This window comes from Eublepharis macularius, chromosome 1 (genome assembly GCF_028583425.1).
Source record: "Eublepharis macularius isolate TG4126 chromosome 1, MPM_Emac_v1.0, whole genome shotgun sequence".
NCBI lineage: Eukaryota > Metazoa > Chordata > Lepidosauria > Squamata > Eublepharidae > Eublepharis > Eublepharis macularius.
The window spans coordinates 254,007,924-254,021,107 of NC_072790.1; the positions used below are offsets into that span (position 1 = coordinate 254,007,924).

The 13,184-nt window shown below is 60.0% G+C and overlaps 1 protein-coding gene across 2 annotated transcripts in view; it reads right to left on the reverse strand.

Annotated features, from left to right (window-relative positions):
* The window catches only part of KIRREL1 (kirre like nephrin family adhesion molecule 1), a 91,848-nt gene that overhangs the window by 5,205 nt on the left and 73,459 nt on the right, over positions 1 to 13,184 (reverse strand). For both annotated transcript variants that reach the window (XM_054999078.1, XM_054999068.1), the window contains exons 4-14: positions 8,729 to 8,886; positions 7,327 to 7,477; positions 6,646 to 6,751; positions 6,375 to 6,523; positions 5,970 to 6,097; positions 5,431 to 5,557; positions 3,699 to 3,799; positions 3,294 to 3,492; positions 2,333 to 2,440; positions 1,997 to 2,136; positions 1,173 to 1,250 (exon numbers count right to left, since the gene is read on the reverse strand). In XM_054999078.1, coding sequence (XP_054855053.1) covers positions 1,173 to 1,250; positions 1,997 to 2,136; positions 2,333 to 2,440; positions 3,294 to 3,492; positions 3,699 to 3,799; positions 5,431 to 5,557; positions 5,970 to 6,097; positions 6,375 to 6,523; positions 6,646 to 6,751; positions 7,327 to 7,477; positions 8,729 to 8,886 — 1,445 coding nt within the window. The remainder of the gene's footprint in view (positions 1 to 1,172; positions 1,251 to 1,996; positions 2,137 to 2,332; positions 2,441 to 3,293; positions 3,493 to 3,698; positions 3,800 to 5,430; positions 5,558 to 5,969; positions 6,098 to 6,374; positions 6,524 to 6,645; positions 6,752 to 7,326; positions 7,478 to 8,728; positions 8,887 to 13,184) is intronic.

Consider the following 13,184-nt stretch of genomic DNA (forward strand, 5'->3'; position numbering starts at 1 on the left):
AGTGGCATAAGAACATAAGAACATAAGCAAAGCCATGTTGGATCAGGCCAGTGGCCCATCCAGTCCAACATTCTGTCACACACAGTGGCTAGAAATCCAGTGCCATCTAAAGGACTGTCAGTGAGGCCAGGACACCAGAAGCCCTCCCACTGCCTTCCTTCCAGCACCAAGACAACAGAGCACCACCTCCCCACAAAGAGAATACCATCTATCTCCTGGCAGGCAATGGCAAACCACTGCTGTTGGTCTCTTGCTTTGAAAATCCCACCAGGGGTCGCCATAAGTCAGCTATGACTTGGTGGCACTCCCCCCCCCCCATTTGGTGGGGAGAGCCAGTTTGGTGTAGTGGTTAAGAACGCGGGACTCTAATCTGGAGAACTGGGTTTGATTCCCAACTCCTCCACTTGAAGCCAGCTGGGTGACCTTGGGGCAGTCACAGCTTCTCGGAGCTCTCTCAGCCCCAGCCACCTCTCAGAGTGTTTTGTTGTGGGGATAATCCTACAATATAATTCCCTAAGCATCTTTCTGATGACGCACATTGATCCTGGTGCACCTGTGCGGGCGCACCAGGATAAAAAGGGTGGAACACCGCCCATTTTAGCCCAGTTGGAGGAGGAGGAGGGCGGTGGCGGCAGCGGCAGCAGCGGCGGCAGGCAGCAGTGGTGGCAGCGTTGCACCTGCAAGGCCCAGTGGGGCAGGGGCAATGCGCCTGCCACCCTCTGACACCCCCCACCGGAGCCAAGCTGCGCCACTTTCGCAGAGCCGGGGCAACGGGGCTGGGGCGAAGCGCCCGCTGCCCTCTGGGCCCTGCCAGAGCTGGGTGCCTCTGTGGAGCCGGGGGGGAGGGGGGCGGCAAAGCGGGGCTGAGAGGGCTACAGGCGTTTCAGCCCTCCCCAGACCCCCCCTTGCCCCTCCACCTGCCAATCCTCCCAAGCCCCGCCCGAGCTGGGGACAGAGAGGCAATATCCTCATAACAACCACCCTGTGAGGTAGGCCAGGCTGAGCCATTGTGCCGGGGCCCTTGTCGCCCCGTGAGCTTCCACAGTAGAGCAGGGACTCATACCTGGTTTGTCCCAGGCCCGACTCCCTGTCCCCTGGGCTCTCCTCCGCCTGCGTGCAAAAGGAGATTGCCACCAGCGAGCGGCACCAGCTCCGTGCGCTGCTCCGCCTACCTTCAGCTCGTACTCCTCCCGGGCGTCCAGGGTGTCGCAGCGCAGGTCCTGCTTCAGGTCCACGTCCTCCTTGAATGACTGGCGGCAAGAGAAGAGCGGCCAAGGCAGGGTCAGGCTCCTCGGCATCTCAAGGGCTGCTCCTTCTCCTCTTCTGGCCCTCCCGTGAGTCGCGCAGGAAGGAGGACCCTAACCACAGAGGGGACCCGACGAGGAGCTGCTCGGGGAGGGGCATTTGCCCGGCATGCCGCAGGCCCCAGACTCAGTCCCAGCCTCCCCCGTTAACAAGGAAAGAAAGCAGGGGAGGGGGGAAGACCTTCTCTGCCCGAGGCTTGCAGCGCAGCTGCTGCCAGGCCGAGTTCTGACCCTGCTGGACCAAAGGCCTGGTTCAGGAGAAGGCAGCCTCGTGCCTCACCTGGAGCCCACAACCCTCTTCCAAGAATATCCCACTTCGGATTCCTTCCCCCCCCCCTACACTCACTCCCCACAACCAGCTCTCAAAGCCAGCATCTGAGCCGTTGTACAGCCGGAGGTGAGCGTCATCCTGACCCCGCCCCGTTCAAGCCGGCCGTGTGTCCAGGAGGCCCCGCAGAGGTCCCATCAGCCACTGAGCTGGTCCCAGGCATCCTGACCCAAGGCAAAAGGGTGCAGAGCCACACACAGCACCCCTTGGGCACCGACAGCCCAGATGAGTGCCGGAGCTGCTCCAGGCCAGGTGCCAAAATCGTCCTGGAAGGTAATGGCCACACCCCACCCTCTCCCTTCCCCCCACTTGCTTTCAGGGCACGTCCAGGCGGGAAAGGGGGGGGGACACGTCTGCATCTCACCGAGTAGATGGCTTTCATGACTCGAGTGGCCGTGGAGACGCTGGCCGTGTCCTCCTCGCGGTCCGTGTGCAGAGTGAGGGGCTCCCGGTTCACCGTCTCCACCTTGATGTCCAGCTTACGTAAGGTCACATCTTTACGGCCTGCAGGGCAGAGGGCGCACAGAGGGCTAGATGTCCACACGGACACGGGATTTCACAGGGCTCTGGGACCTCTGGGAGGAGTGGCCGCTCTTCCACAGGCGTCCTTGCCGTTCTTGCAAGAGCCCACCACTGAGCGCCCCCCCCGGGGCTGGCTGAGGGGAGCCCCCTTCCTCCTCCCCCCTTGCACGCCACTCACTCCCTTTGCGACGTCGGTAGAGGAAGCAGGCCAGCGCGACGAAGCAGAAGATGACCAGGATCCCGGCTCCAATGGTAGCTCCAGCGATGATGCCAACGGGCACAACCTCTGCAGTGGCGGGGGGAGGGGGTAAGAAAGCAGAGCCCGTCTCTCAGGGCTGTGGGTCTCCCTGATCTTGGTCCTACCGGGAGGCACCAGGCCAGGCTTGTGGCCCAGTAGGAAAGCGTCTGACGGCATGCCGGAGAGCCAAAGCGGCGGCCTCTCCAGTTGAAAAGTATCTTGGAGAGGAAGCAGGGGTGGGAAGGGCCTTTCCCTGCCCAAGGCCCGGGAGCGCCACTGGCAGCCAGAGCGGACAGTGCAGGGCCAGGTGGACAGGGCCGGACTTTCTTCTCCTATCACTGCTCCCCACCCCACCCCACTCCAGTCCTTATTTTTTACAACTGCTTCGTGTTGGGGGGTCCTGTGCGACCCCGTATTCCACTTGTGACTTTGGAGGGCCACAGTCAGCATTTTTTTGAAGCTGCGATGGACTGTCGCTACACACACACACACACACACACATGCACACAGTCCCTCTGGGTTTTCTGGTGTGTGTTTGTGTGTGTGTGTGTGTGTTAAACCTCCTTTTTCAGTTTTGGGATTTTTCTGCAACTTGGGGTTTCCCTCTGGTTTACAGACATGTCTCCCCTCTTTGTACCTAGTCCTGTTGTGCAAGTTTTTTTTAATCTCACTCTGGGGACAACTTTGGAATATATGATACGAAGAATTACGACTTCCAAGTGATTTACATTGTTCCAAAAGCCCTTATTCATGGTTTAAAGTCAAGGGAGGCAATCCTGAGCTTGGACCTTGGAAGAGAAGAGGGCAGCCGCTGCCTTCCTGCCCTGCCGGTGAACATCCCCGGGGCCCCCCTCTGGCTGTTCCCTCCCGGAGGCAGGGGACTCTTCTCCGCGCCCCTCACCTTTCTCCTCTAGCTGGATGATGACTGTCCGCGGGCCGAAACTGTTCCAGGCTGTGCAGTTGTAGCGTGTCTGGAAATCCACCTCCATCACGTTGTTGATGCTCAAGGTGGAGAGCACCCCCTGGCCAGTGTTGCTGCGTTCCACCGTGTAGCGCTCCAGCGTCCCCGTTTCCAAGACATTCTCCTTCCAGCCCCAGGCCTTAAAAAGGCGGGGGGGGGGGGAGGGAGGGAGGAACGAAAGAGAGCAGGAAGGAAGATGAGAGGGCAGCCCTTAGGAGGACGGGGCTAAGGAAACGTCTCCCCTCGCTGTGCCTTTGGGACACGGACCACCCCCCCCCCGCCCCACTTCTCCTGACATTGCCAGCGCCAGCCCCCGCCCGCTCCACCCGCGTCAGAGTCGCTCACTATGCGGTCAGGGAGTGGGGTGCTGCCGATGAAACATTCCACTTTCCCGCGGTCTCCACGCACAGCGTATTGGACGGTCTCACTGGAGATGATGGGGGGACCTGGAGAAGAGGAGGAGGAAACGGTATTGGTGGGAACCAGGAACAGAAGAAGCCCCCCCCCCCGATTCTGTGCCATTCACCCCCACTGAGCAAAGACAGGCTCTTGCCCTCTCGCTCAACCATCCCGCCACCCGCACAAGCCGAGTGATCCTCTGCCCTGCTCTGGGGGGCTGGGACATTTAGGGAGCCGAGAAGAGGAAGCTTCGCTGCCATTCGCTGTGTTTATTCCAGTAGTGGTATCCGGCCTTCCTTTCGGGCTCAGGGGGGCTTGTTACGAGGTGGTCTTCCCACTGCTGTGAAAGGGAGAACCTGGTGCCGGCGCTGCCCCTGAGTTGCTATATACGGGTGGGCAGAGATGCTTGTGTGTCTGCGATCCAGAGGAGTTAGCCGTGTTAGTCTGTAGTAGCGCTGAGTGTATCAGGTGTGCGCACAATCACTGTTTTTTTTTTTATACAAAGAATACCCACACCAAACGGCCCAGAAAATCAGCAACTTTTATGATCCATGAATTCAGGCAGCCCAGTTCTTGCACATTTCAGTGCAGGTTCCACAAAAAATGTTTGCTCTGATTCTCTGTTGCACTGTAGGGTATGAGCCAGCCAACAGGAGCTGGGCAGGTGCAGGCAGGTCTGCGGCTCAGAAACGGAAGGGCCAATCCAGATGTGTTCTGGGGGTTCCACGTCCAGAGCCCCGAGCCGTTTCCCAAGCTCCCGTTTTAGGCACAAGCCCCCGTCTCGCCATCCTGATCGGAAGCGCTTGAAAATGGTTCCCAAACCCACGGGGAGCTCTGGACATGGAAGCCCCGTCACGTGTCGGCTTTGGCCCTTGGCTGGGCTCGATGGAGTCACAGCCTTGATACCGAGACGATGTTTGGGGCATTCCGCTCATCTGGACACGGGCCCCGGATGGTGCGGCAGTGCGCAGTGGCGCAGGGGATGAGGGACGCCCGCTTGCTCGTCTGTGCCTGAAGCGAGATTCTGGCACGGAGCGGAGCCTCTTGGCTGCTTGAAGACAAGACTCTCCTCCGGAATCAGGATCTGACGCAGCCTCAGTTTCCCCCTGGGGGAAAACAGCCTCCCCCGCCCCTGCTCCTACCTGCCTTGCCAAGGCTGGGTGGGGGGACGACAACAACCCCCCCCCCCCCCGCAGCTGGGAGCGCATTCGAAAGAGTTCTGCTAATGAGGAGACCGTGAAGCGGAGCTTTGCCACAGCTTCTGCTTCCAAGTCCTCGGGCTGGCTCCCTGCAGGGAACTGGGCCGCTCTTATTCCTCCCTTTAGTACTTCAAACTTCCCCCCCTCTGGTACGCGTTCCTTTTGTATCAGCCCGAAGGCTTTACGTTGCAGGTTAATTTGGTGCTGGGAGCTTGGGAAGTGCAGGAGCGTCCACTGATGCCGAGCATGACCAAGAGGGGGGGGCGGGGGGGCTGATCATCGGTGCTCCCCCACCTGGCTACTTGCCAGCAGATGGGCCGGCAGCCCCCCCTTTCCCTGCAGACACCCCCGATTGTAGGTCTGAGGGGCTGCGGGGGGCTGCAAAGGCAGGGGCTGCTGCCCACCCTCGGCTCGGAAGCCACGCCCTGCGCCCCCAAACAGCGAGAGAAGCCGCTTTCCAGCAGGGAAGCACCACTCACCGTTGACAAAGAGGGAGACTTCGCGCTCGCCCACCCCAATCCGCGGCACGATGGCCTTGCAGACGTACTGCCCCGCCTCTGCTTGCGTGACGGACTTGAGGTACAGCTGGTTGCTGTTGCTCAGCACCTGGGCACAAAAGGCGGGGGGAGGAAGTCAGCCTCTGGGGCTGATGCCGTGCTCTGAACCGCCCCCCCCAGCCGCCCCCCCTTCTCCCTTACAGCCCCGCTTCAAAAGCCAGGGGCTTCCCCCCACCCTCTACCATCTCCCCCTGAGCCAAACGCGGCGCACCTCGGCTCAGGCACCGCTCCCGGATCGCTCCCACCTCCCATCCTGTGGCCGTTTCCCCAAGCAGCAGGTGTCCCGCTGCCCTCAGCTCTTGCTGGGCTTCATCACCCGCCCGCCCGCCCGCCCGCCCGCCTGCCCACACCAGCGTGCATAGTGAGCCCCTTGGGGGGCAGGGCCTCCCTTTCTGCTTTGGATGACGGGCTTTGGCAGCGCACCACCTGCGCTGGAGGTGCCAAGCGGGGCGGAGCATTACCATGTTGGATTCCTTCTTGGTCCAGGTGAGGGTGAGGGGTGGGTTCCCAGCCCACACGCAGGTCAGCGTCACGTCTGAGCCAATGTCGGTGGTCATGGGCTTCGGATCCACCACAATGCGGGGCGCAACTGGGAGAAGAGGAGCGTGTGAGAGGCCAGGGGAGTGATACAGGCGACGGCCACCCTCCTCGCCCCTGAGCCTGCCTGGCCCCGTCTCTGGAAGTTCAAGTCCAAGGTTGCGGGAAGGGACAGGGCTGGACCTGGCCAGAACTGAAGGGCCGCGTCATCTGGCTCGCCAAAGGGAGCAGAAGAGACGGGCCGGGGCTGCCGGGGCCAGCTCAGCTGTGGCTACTGCCAGCCTCCTCAGGGGGGTGCACCAGCGAAGCCCCTCTCCGCTGCCACTCACAGTGTACGTCCACCAGGGTGCTGACGTTCGTGCTCCCCACGTCGTTGTGAACTTCGCACGAGACGGGCTCCGTGAAAAAGGTGTAATCCACCTGAGTCTCATACTTGCTCTCTTTGGCATCCTCGAGGATCACGCCACCTTTGGCCCACCTGAGAGGAAGAAGGGCGGGCAGAAAGGGCATCAAGCCCAGAACGGGCAGCCGTGCCGGGGCGTGCCCAAAGGAGGTCCCAAAGAGGCCCCCCTTCTTGCCTCCCGCCTCCCCCCGCCTCACCTGTAGCCTTTGATCTCGGGGTTGGCTGTGGCCAGGCAGGTGAAGGTCACCCTCTCGCCTTCCTGCACCGTCTGGGGCTGAATGGACAGCGTCACTGTCGGAGGGTCTGGCCCAGGGAAGGAACACGAGAGAGACGTGAGCCCCCTCCCCACGCCCTCATCTTTAAGAGCAGCCGGGGACCGACCCCCCGCCCTCCACGGGACAGATCCGTTCAAGGCTGCAGAGGGCCGAGCGCAACTGAGCCCCGGCTCAGCTGCCAAATGGGTGCCACTTCCCCTCAGCACACCCCAGAGGAGCTCCACCGGGAGAGCCAGTCTGGGGAAGTGTCAGGCTAGGATCTGGGAGACCCGGTTCAGATTCCCACTCTGCCAAGGAAACTCACCGGGTTCCCTCGGGCCAGTCACTCTCTCTTAGCCTAACCTACCTCACAGGGTTGTGGTTTTGAGGATAAAATGGAGGAGGGGAGAGTGACGTGGTGAACCATTTAGGGTTCCCACCGAGGACAAAAGCAGGACATAAATATATTTAAAAACTTAAATCCTCCCCCTGTGGTAGTTGGGCAGAGCCTCCAAGACGCCGCTGGCACCCTAGCCGGGCCACTTCTTCGGGGAGGCCCCGTCTTGAACAAGAGTCCCAAACCCAATGGCAAAGAGTAGACGGACTGGCTGGCTCTCCACCTACGGTGAACGTTGAGCTTGATGGTCGTCTCCTTGCCGGCCAGGATGGCTTCATTGGCGCACCGGCAAACGTACACCCTGCCGATGTCCTGGTCGGTGGGGCTGATGAGCAGCTGGCTCATGGTGGTCTCCCTCTTCCCATCTGATAAAACCTCCTGGGAGGGGAGAGGGAAAGAAGGCCCACCAGTGGGGAGTCAGGGTGGCCAGCCGCCCGGTGGTGGCTGGAGATCTCCCAGAACTACAACTGATCTCCAGGTGACAGAGATCCGTTCCCGTGGAGAAAAGGGCTGCTTCGGAAGGCGAGCTCTATGGCACGGTGCCCCGCTGAGGCCCCTCACCCCCCCCCAACTCTGCCCTCTTCAGGTTCCACCCTCAAAATCTACAGGAGGTTCCCAGCCTGGAGCTGGCAACCCTAGGGTGCGGGTGTGCATGCGTATCAAATTCAGGGCCACCCCAGGCCCTTGGGAGATGTCGGGATGGCTAGAGATAGGGGCAGGCCCTGACTTGTCTCAAAGACCTGGGGAAAACCGCCTCCTGGAAATAGTCAAGGCTCAGCCAAGGGAACCAAGAATGCCAATGGCCCAGAAACTCCTCACTGGTTCTCCTCGGTGCTCATTTTGCACAGCTCAGGAACAAATTGACAGAGACCCCTTGCTGGCAATATTCTTCCCCGGGGGTGGGGAGAAATGAGGGCAGGGGTCCTTCTGGGGTGCCAGGCAAGTTCAGGCGACTGGAGAGCTGGAGCTGTTCAGATAATTATTTCCAAATTAGCCTGGAAGCAAACTGGCTCAGCCCCGCTTCTGCCATGCCCGTTAAATGCCCAACGAGGTCCTCAGAATTAATGTTATCGCACCATAAACTGCTCAGGGATTAATGAGCAAGGAACGGCTCGCTCGGAAGCGAACACCGGATGGGCTGACGCAGCTGTCAGCGGGAAGGTTATGGGGGGGGGTCGAATTAATAATGTAAAAAGGAGCAGAGAGCCTCCAAGAGCTGGAGAGAGAAGGCAAAAAAGAAACCGGGGAGGGGGAATGGCTCATATTTGAGGCCAAGGCTGAGCTGCGTTTCCTATCAGATGGAGAACCAGAGAACGGGAGGGCAGACCCCCCCCCCACTCGGAGCAACAAAATGGGGCTAGCAAGGGCAGGACGAACCCATCGCCCTGGGGGCAGCTGTGGCCTCCCCGCCTCAGAGCAGAGCTGTCTGTCTGAGAGCGTCCCTGAAGAGATTCCACATCCATTTGACGTGGTCTGAATGAACCTTCAGGCCAAGGCTGGGCATTTCTAGGGTGTGATGCAAAACGTGGTATTGTCGGGCAGAAACGGAGGGTCTGGGAATAAGCAGGAGCCAACTCCAGCAGGGAGGCCGTCCCCCCCAGGGCCTAGGCATTTCGCTGCCCTCTGTACCGTGGATGTGGCAGCTTCCAGCTGTGGCACCTGATCGCGGAGCCAGACGATCGTAGCAGCCGGCTTGGCATTCCGTGCCCAGCAGGTGAGGTTGTAGGGCGTTCCGGCCCGCAACAAAATCTCGGGGGCGCCATCAATCACGGGGTCTTCAGGGGGAACTGGAAAAGAAGAGGGCAACAACGGGATCAGTGCCTGCAGACCCCTGTGCCGCGATCCAGGGCCCGAGTCTCTCCAAAGAAGCACCCCAAGGCACCCTGCTTAGCGTCCCTCTTCAGGAGGACCAATGGTCGGAGCCGGGGCTTCTTGGATGTGGCCGTGCTGCAACGCAACTCTCCGTACCAGCCCACAGGCTGGATGGGGGCCTGCGACAGGAGCCTGTCCTTCCAGAACTTTCTACCCCCAAGAGGGTTTTTGGGTTGGTCCCAACTGGCAGAGGGCCCAGCCCGTCACTGCCTGGTCTCAGGCTTTTACAACAATCCCAAGCGCTGTTGATTTATGTATTTATTTAAGCAATGCATCGTCCCCCTTTCTCACGGAGCCTTCAAGAGGCTGTCCACAAATGCCCGTCCAGTATTGTGAGGCTGAGGGCTTAAGGGCCGTGACTGAATGATTTCAGGCGGGTTTTCTGCCACTGAGGACTTATTCTTTTAATATATTGCAACTGTGACTTTAATCCTACTGCTGGCTGCTCTGGGGCCTTTGTTAAGGAGAAGAAGAGAGAATCTTTCATAAGAGAGACATTCAGAAGAAAGGCACATGCAAACACCTTTCTCCGTGCGCACGGCTGGAAATCCTGTGTGTGTGTGTGCTCAAGTGAGCTGTGCACAGACACTGTGTGGCTTACAAGACTCAGACACGCCCCAGGAGGGAGCGAAGGCAGCACAGAGACATTCATGGATCGGTCTAGCAAGGCTAAACGGGCCCGCTGTGGCCAGGGACAGCGTCTCTCTGAAGGCCTGTTTCGGGGTGGGGAGTGCGGGGGCTTCGGCCTCCATGGCTTCCTTAGTGGCTTTCCAGGGGCATTTGACCGTGAACTGGGCAGACCAGATGCTGGACTAGATAGACCCATCCTCGCCTGATGAAGCTCTGCTCTTCTTCGGTTCTTACGATGCTCCTTGAGAGCTCCCAACCACAGGTGCCCATTCAAACATAAGAAATCGCCCTGCTGGTACACAGCAGGATGTGTCCATCTTGCCCAGTATTCTGCCTCCAGCCGCCGCCCGGCCAATGCCTTTGGGAGTTCCTAAGCAGAGTGGTGCGGCGATGTCCGTCCTTTCGCTTGCCCCGCCCCCCCCCTCTGACACTCAGAGGTGCGTCGCGACAGTGCACGGATGGGCCATAAGCGCCCGTGTGGTGCAGAGGTTAGAGTGCTGGGTAAGAATCAGGAAGGCGCTGGTTCGAATCATGCTTGCTGGGCGTCTTTGGCCCTCAGCCTCACCCACACCGCGGGGAGAATAAAACAGGATGGGAGAAGGCAGCGTGCTGCCCTGAACTCCTAGCAGGAGGCTCGGAGGAAAGGGCAACGGAGAGAGTCCACTGACAGGCCGTTCCTCCACAAACATTTTAAAGAATATCACTTGGGCGGGGGCGGGGGCGGGGGGGCGAGCTTGTCTCCTCCGACCGGGGTTTAGACTCAGCAACCCTAGAGACCAAGCCCGAGTTTGCTTCCTGATTCTGCTACCAAAACAAGGGGTTCAAATCCAGCAGGGCCCACTCAGTGTTTGCCCCCCCACCCCACCCCCCCGGCAGCCGTCTCCTGAGCGTCTGATACGAGGGACTCTTTCATCAGCCGCCCTGGGCTTTGCTCTCGTCTTCAATGAAATCTGCACATCAGTTCTCTGTGGATGACGAGGCTTCCAAGTCAGAGATCGAGGAATTCTGACTTATCACCTGCGGAGACTTCGGAAGGAGGAGACGGTTTTGGGGGGGGGAGGGGTTGCTTCTCTTTAGTGATCTGATTTTTGCACTTTTGTTCTGTGTAAGTGAGCAGGGGAGAACATCAGCCCTTCAAACCTCTCTTCATGAAAGGGGGGAGGAAGCAGAATTCTGAAATACTGACGATGCCTCAGCGCAGAGAAAGCACGCGGATTAGGACAGCGACGGCAGGGCGGGCTCGCTTGTATTTTTAAGTTCCAGACAGGTGTTGAGAACCGATCGTCGTACCGGAAGACGGAAGGGGGCTTGAGGGGGTGGCGGCAGGACCCCTCTGCTGCAGGCAGGCAGGCAGGCTGGGGGGTTCTTTGCTTGCAGCCTGAACGGAGAAGTGAGAGGAGCTTGCAGCTCACTCTCTTCACACTAGGACAGGCTGCAGAAGGCACCGTCTTTTCCCGTAGCCAGTTAGGAAAACCTTCCCGGTCCTGAAACTCGTGGCGTGCCCGTGGGGGGGGGGGGGCTGAAAGCATCTCAGGATTAGCAAGAAAGAGCAAGAGAGAGAGAGAGAAATGGAAGGGGAGGGGGACCCCACCCGCACTCGCCACTTCAGCACCCCACTCTGCCCGCCCGTCTCCTCTCTCCAGCGCTAAGAGCAAGAGGCTGCCGGAGGCGGCGATGACAGGCGCGTGCTCCCAGGCCTTCCTCTGAAATCAAATTTGGGGGGAGGGGAGCCTTGCACACCCCCTCCTGGGGCTGGCTGCGGCCTCTAGCTCCTCTCTCTCCACTTCTGCTAACGGAAGTAGCCCCTGCAGCGCCTCCCACTTTGCCCCCCATTGCAGACCCAGAACACCCCACTGCCAGTCGGGCCCGTGACTTCCCCTTCGGAATAACCATCACCAAGATGTGAGCCACCCCCCAGCTTGCCTCCCTCTGGCAGCCCCCTAAGGCCCCGGGATCAGAGCTGGTGCCACACACATCCCTTGGCAGCAACCCTGAGGCAGGGGCTGACAGAGACTCCGATGGCAGTGCGCCACAGAGTGGGCTGTGAGAGAGAGAAACTGGAATGGTGGCGGCAGCGGTCAGGTCTGTGGCAAGGAAGGGATGCCCAGCTCGGATGAGGAAGGCTTCAAGGCGCCTCCGTGAAAGAGAGCCACTCGACTGCAGCTTCCACGGGGCAGCTTCTTGCACCTCTTGGGCAGGCAGCAGAGCAATCCGGGGCCAGCACAGCCTGTCCGTTGCTCCCAGCTGCACAAGACTCGTGACAGCCGCCCCAGCAGCACAGCCCTCATCAAGGGCTGGCTGGGGGAATGGGTGGCAGAGGGGGAGCGCCTCCCTCCCAAAGACTCCGCCTGGGAGCATCTCCAAAAAGCCCACCCGAAAGGTCTTCTCCGCCGCCGGAGAGCCTGGGAGGCCAGACCAGGCACGCTTCTGCTCTTTGCACTTGGGCAGGAGAAGGGCTCAGGAACTGAGCTGCTTGCTCCCCTTTCCACTGATCCACCTTTTATTCCCTTTTATTCAGTTGCTGGGGAGGGGGAGACGGAGGACTCCCCCCGCTCTGTGACTCAGGGACCCCCCCCTGCAGTTTTTATGAGGCACTGAAGTCAGAGGATGCAGAATTACAGCCCCCGCGGCAACTGTAACTCAAGCACGCCATGAATATATATTAAGGCATTAAAAAGGGGGAAAGCGCGATCAATGGGACAAAACGGCCCAAATGTGGGGGTGGAGAAGGCAGCGGTGGTGGCGGGGGAAGGGTGAGGCAGGGAGGGAGGGAGTCGGGGGGGGGGCGCACTGGATTTGTGTCCCTGAGTGAGGGGGCAAAGCCTCCGATGGTGCCTTTGCCAACCGGCAAAAGACGCAGAAATTGACTGAGTCCCTGCTAGGCCTTCCTATCATAGGAAAGCTGTGAAAAGCTCGAGCCGCACCCCAGCAAGCCCCTGGACTGCTGCAGCTGTGAACCGTCTGGGCCCCGAACGCCGCCCCCCCTTTCCCCACTGAGCTCTGCTTCCGAGGCCTGTCCTACCAGCAGGAGGAAGGAAGGTGGGCCGTGGCTGTGCGGGGGTGGGGGGGATGCTGGCTCTCTGGAAGCCCCCTCCCTGGGGGAGCTACTGGGGCCTTCGTCGCTGCTGTCCAGGGGCCACATGAGGCCTCGTTCTTGGCTCTGCACTTTGGTTCTGCTCTCGAAGGGGGAGGCTGGGAAATGGGGGCCAAAACAGATGCTGGTTGTTGTGGGTTTTCCGGGCTGTATCGCCGTGGTCTTGGCATTGTAGTTCCTGACGTTTCGCCAGCAGCTGTGGCTGGCATCTTCAGAGGTGTAGCACCGAAAGACAGGGATCTCTCAGTGTCACATAAAGCAGAAGGGGCACCAGTCGTTGGGTTTTCCCAGCATCTCTCCAGGGCAAAAGCAAAGGTGGTGGGGCACTAGGAATATAGGGGCACGCAGAGAGGGCATTTAACCCTTCAGTTTTGCCAGTAGAAGCTGACTGCCTCTCATCTGATGTTTGGCAGAGGGGGCAACGGAACTTTTGGGCACATCCCCAAGATGGAGGCGGTGCCTCCAGGAAGATGCCTCGTCCCAAGTCTG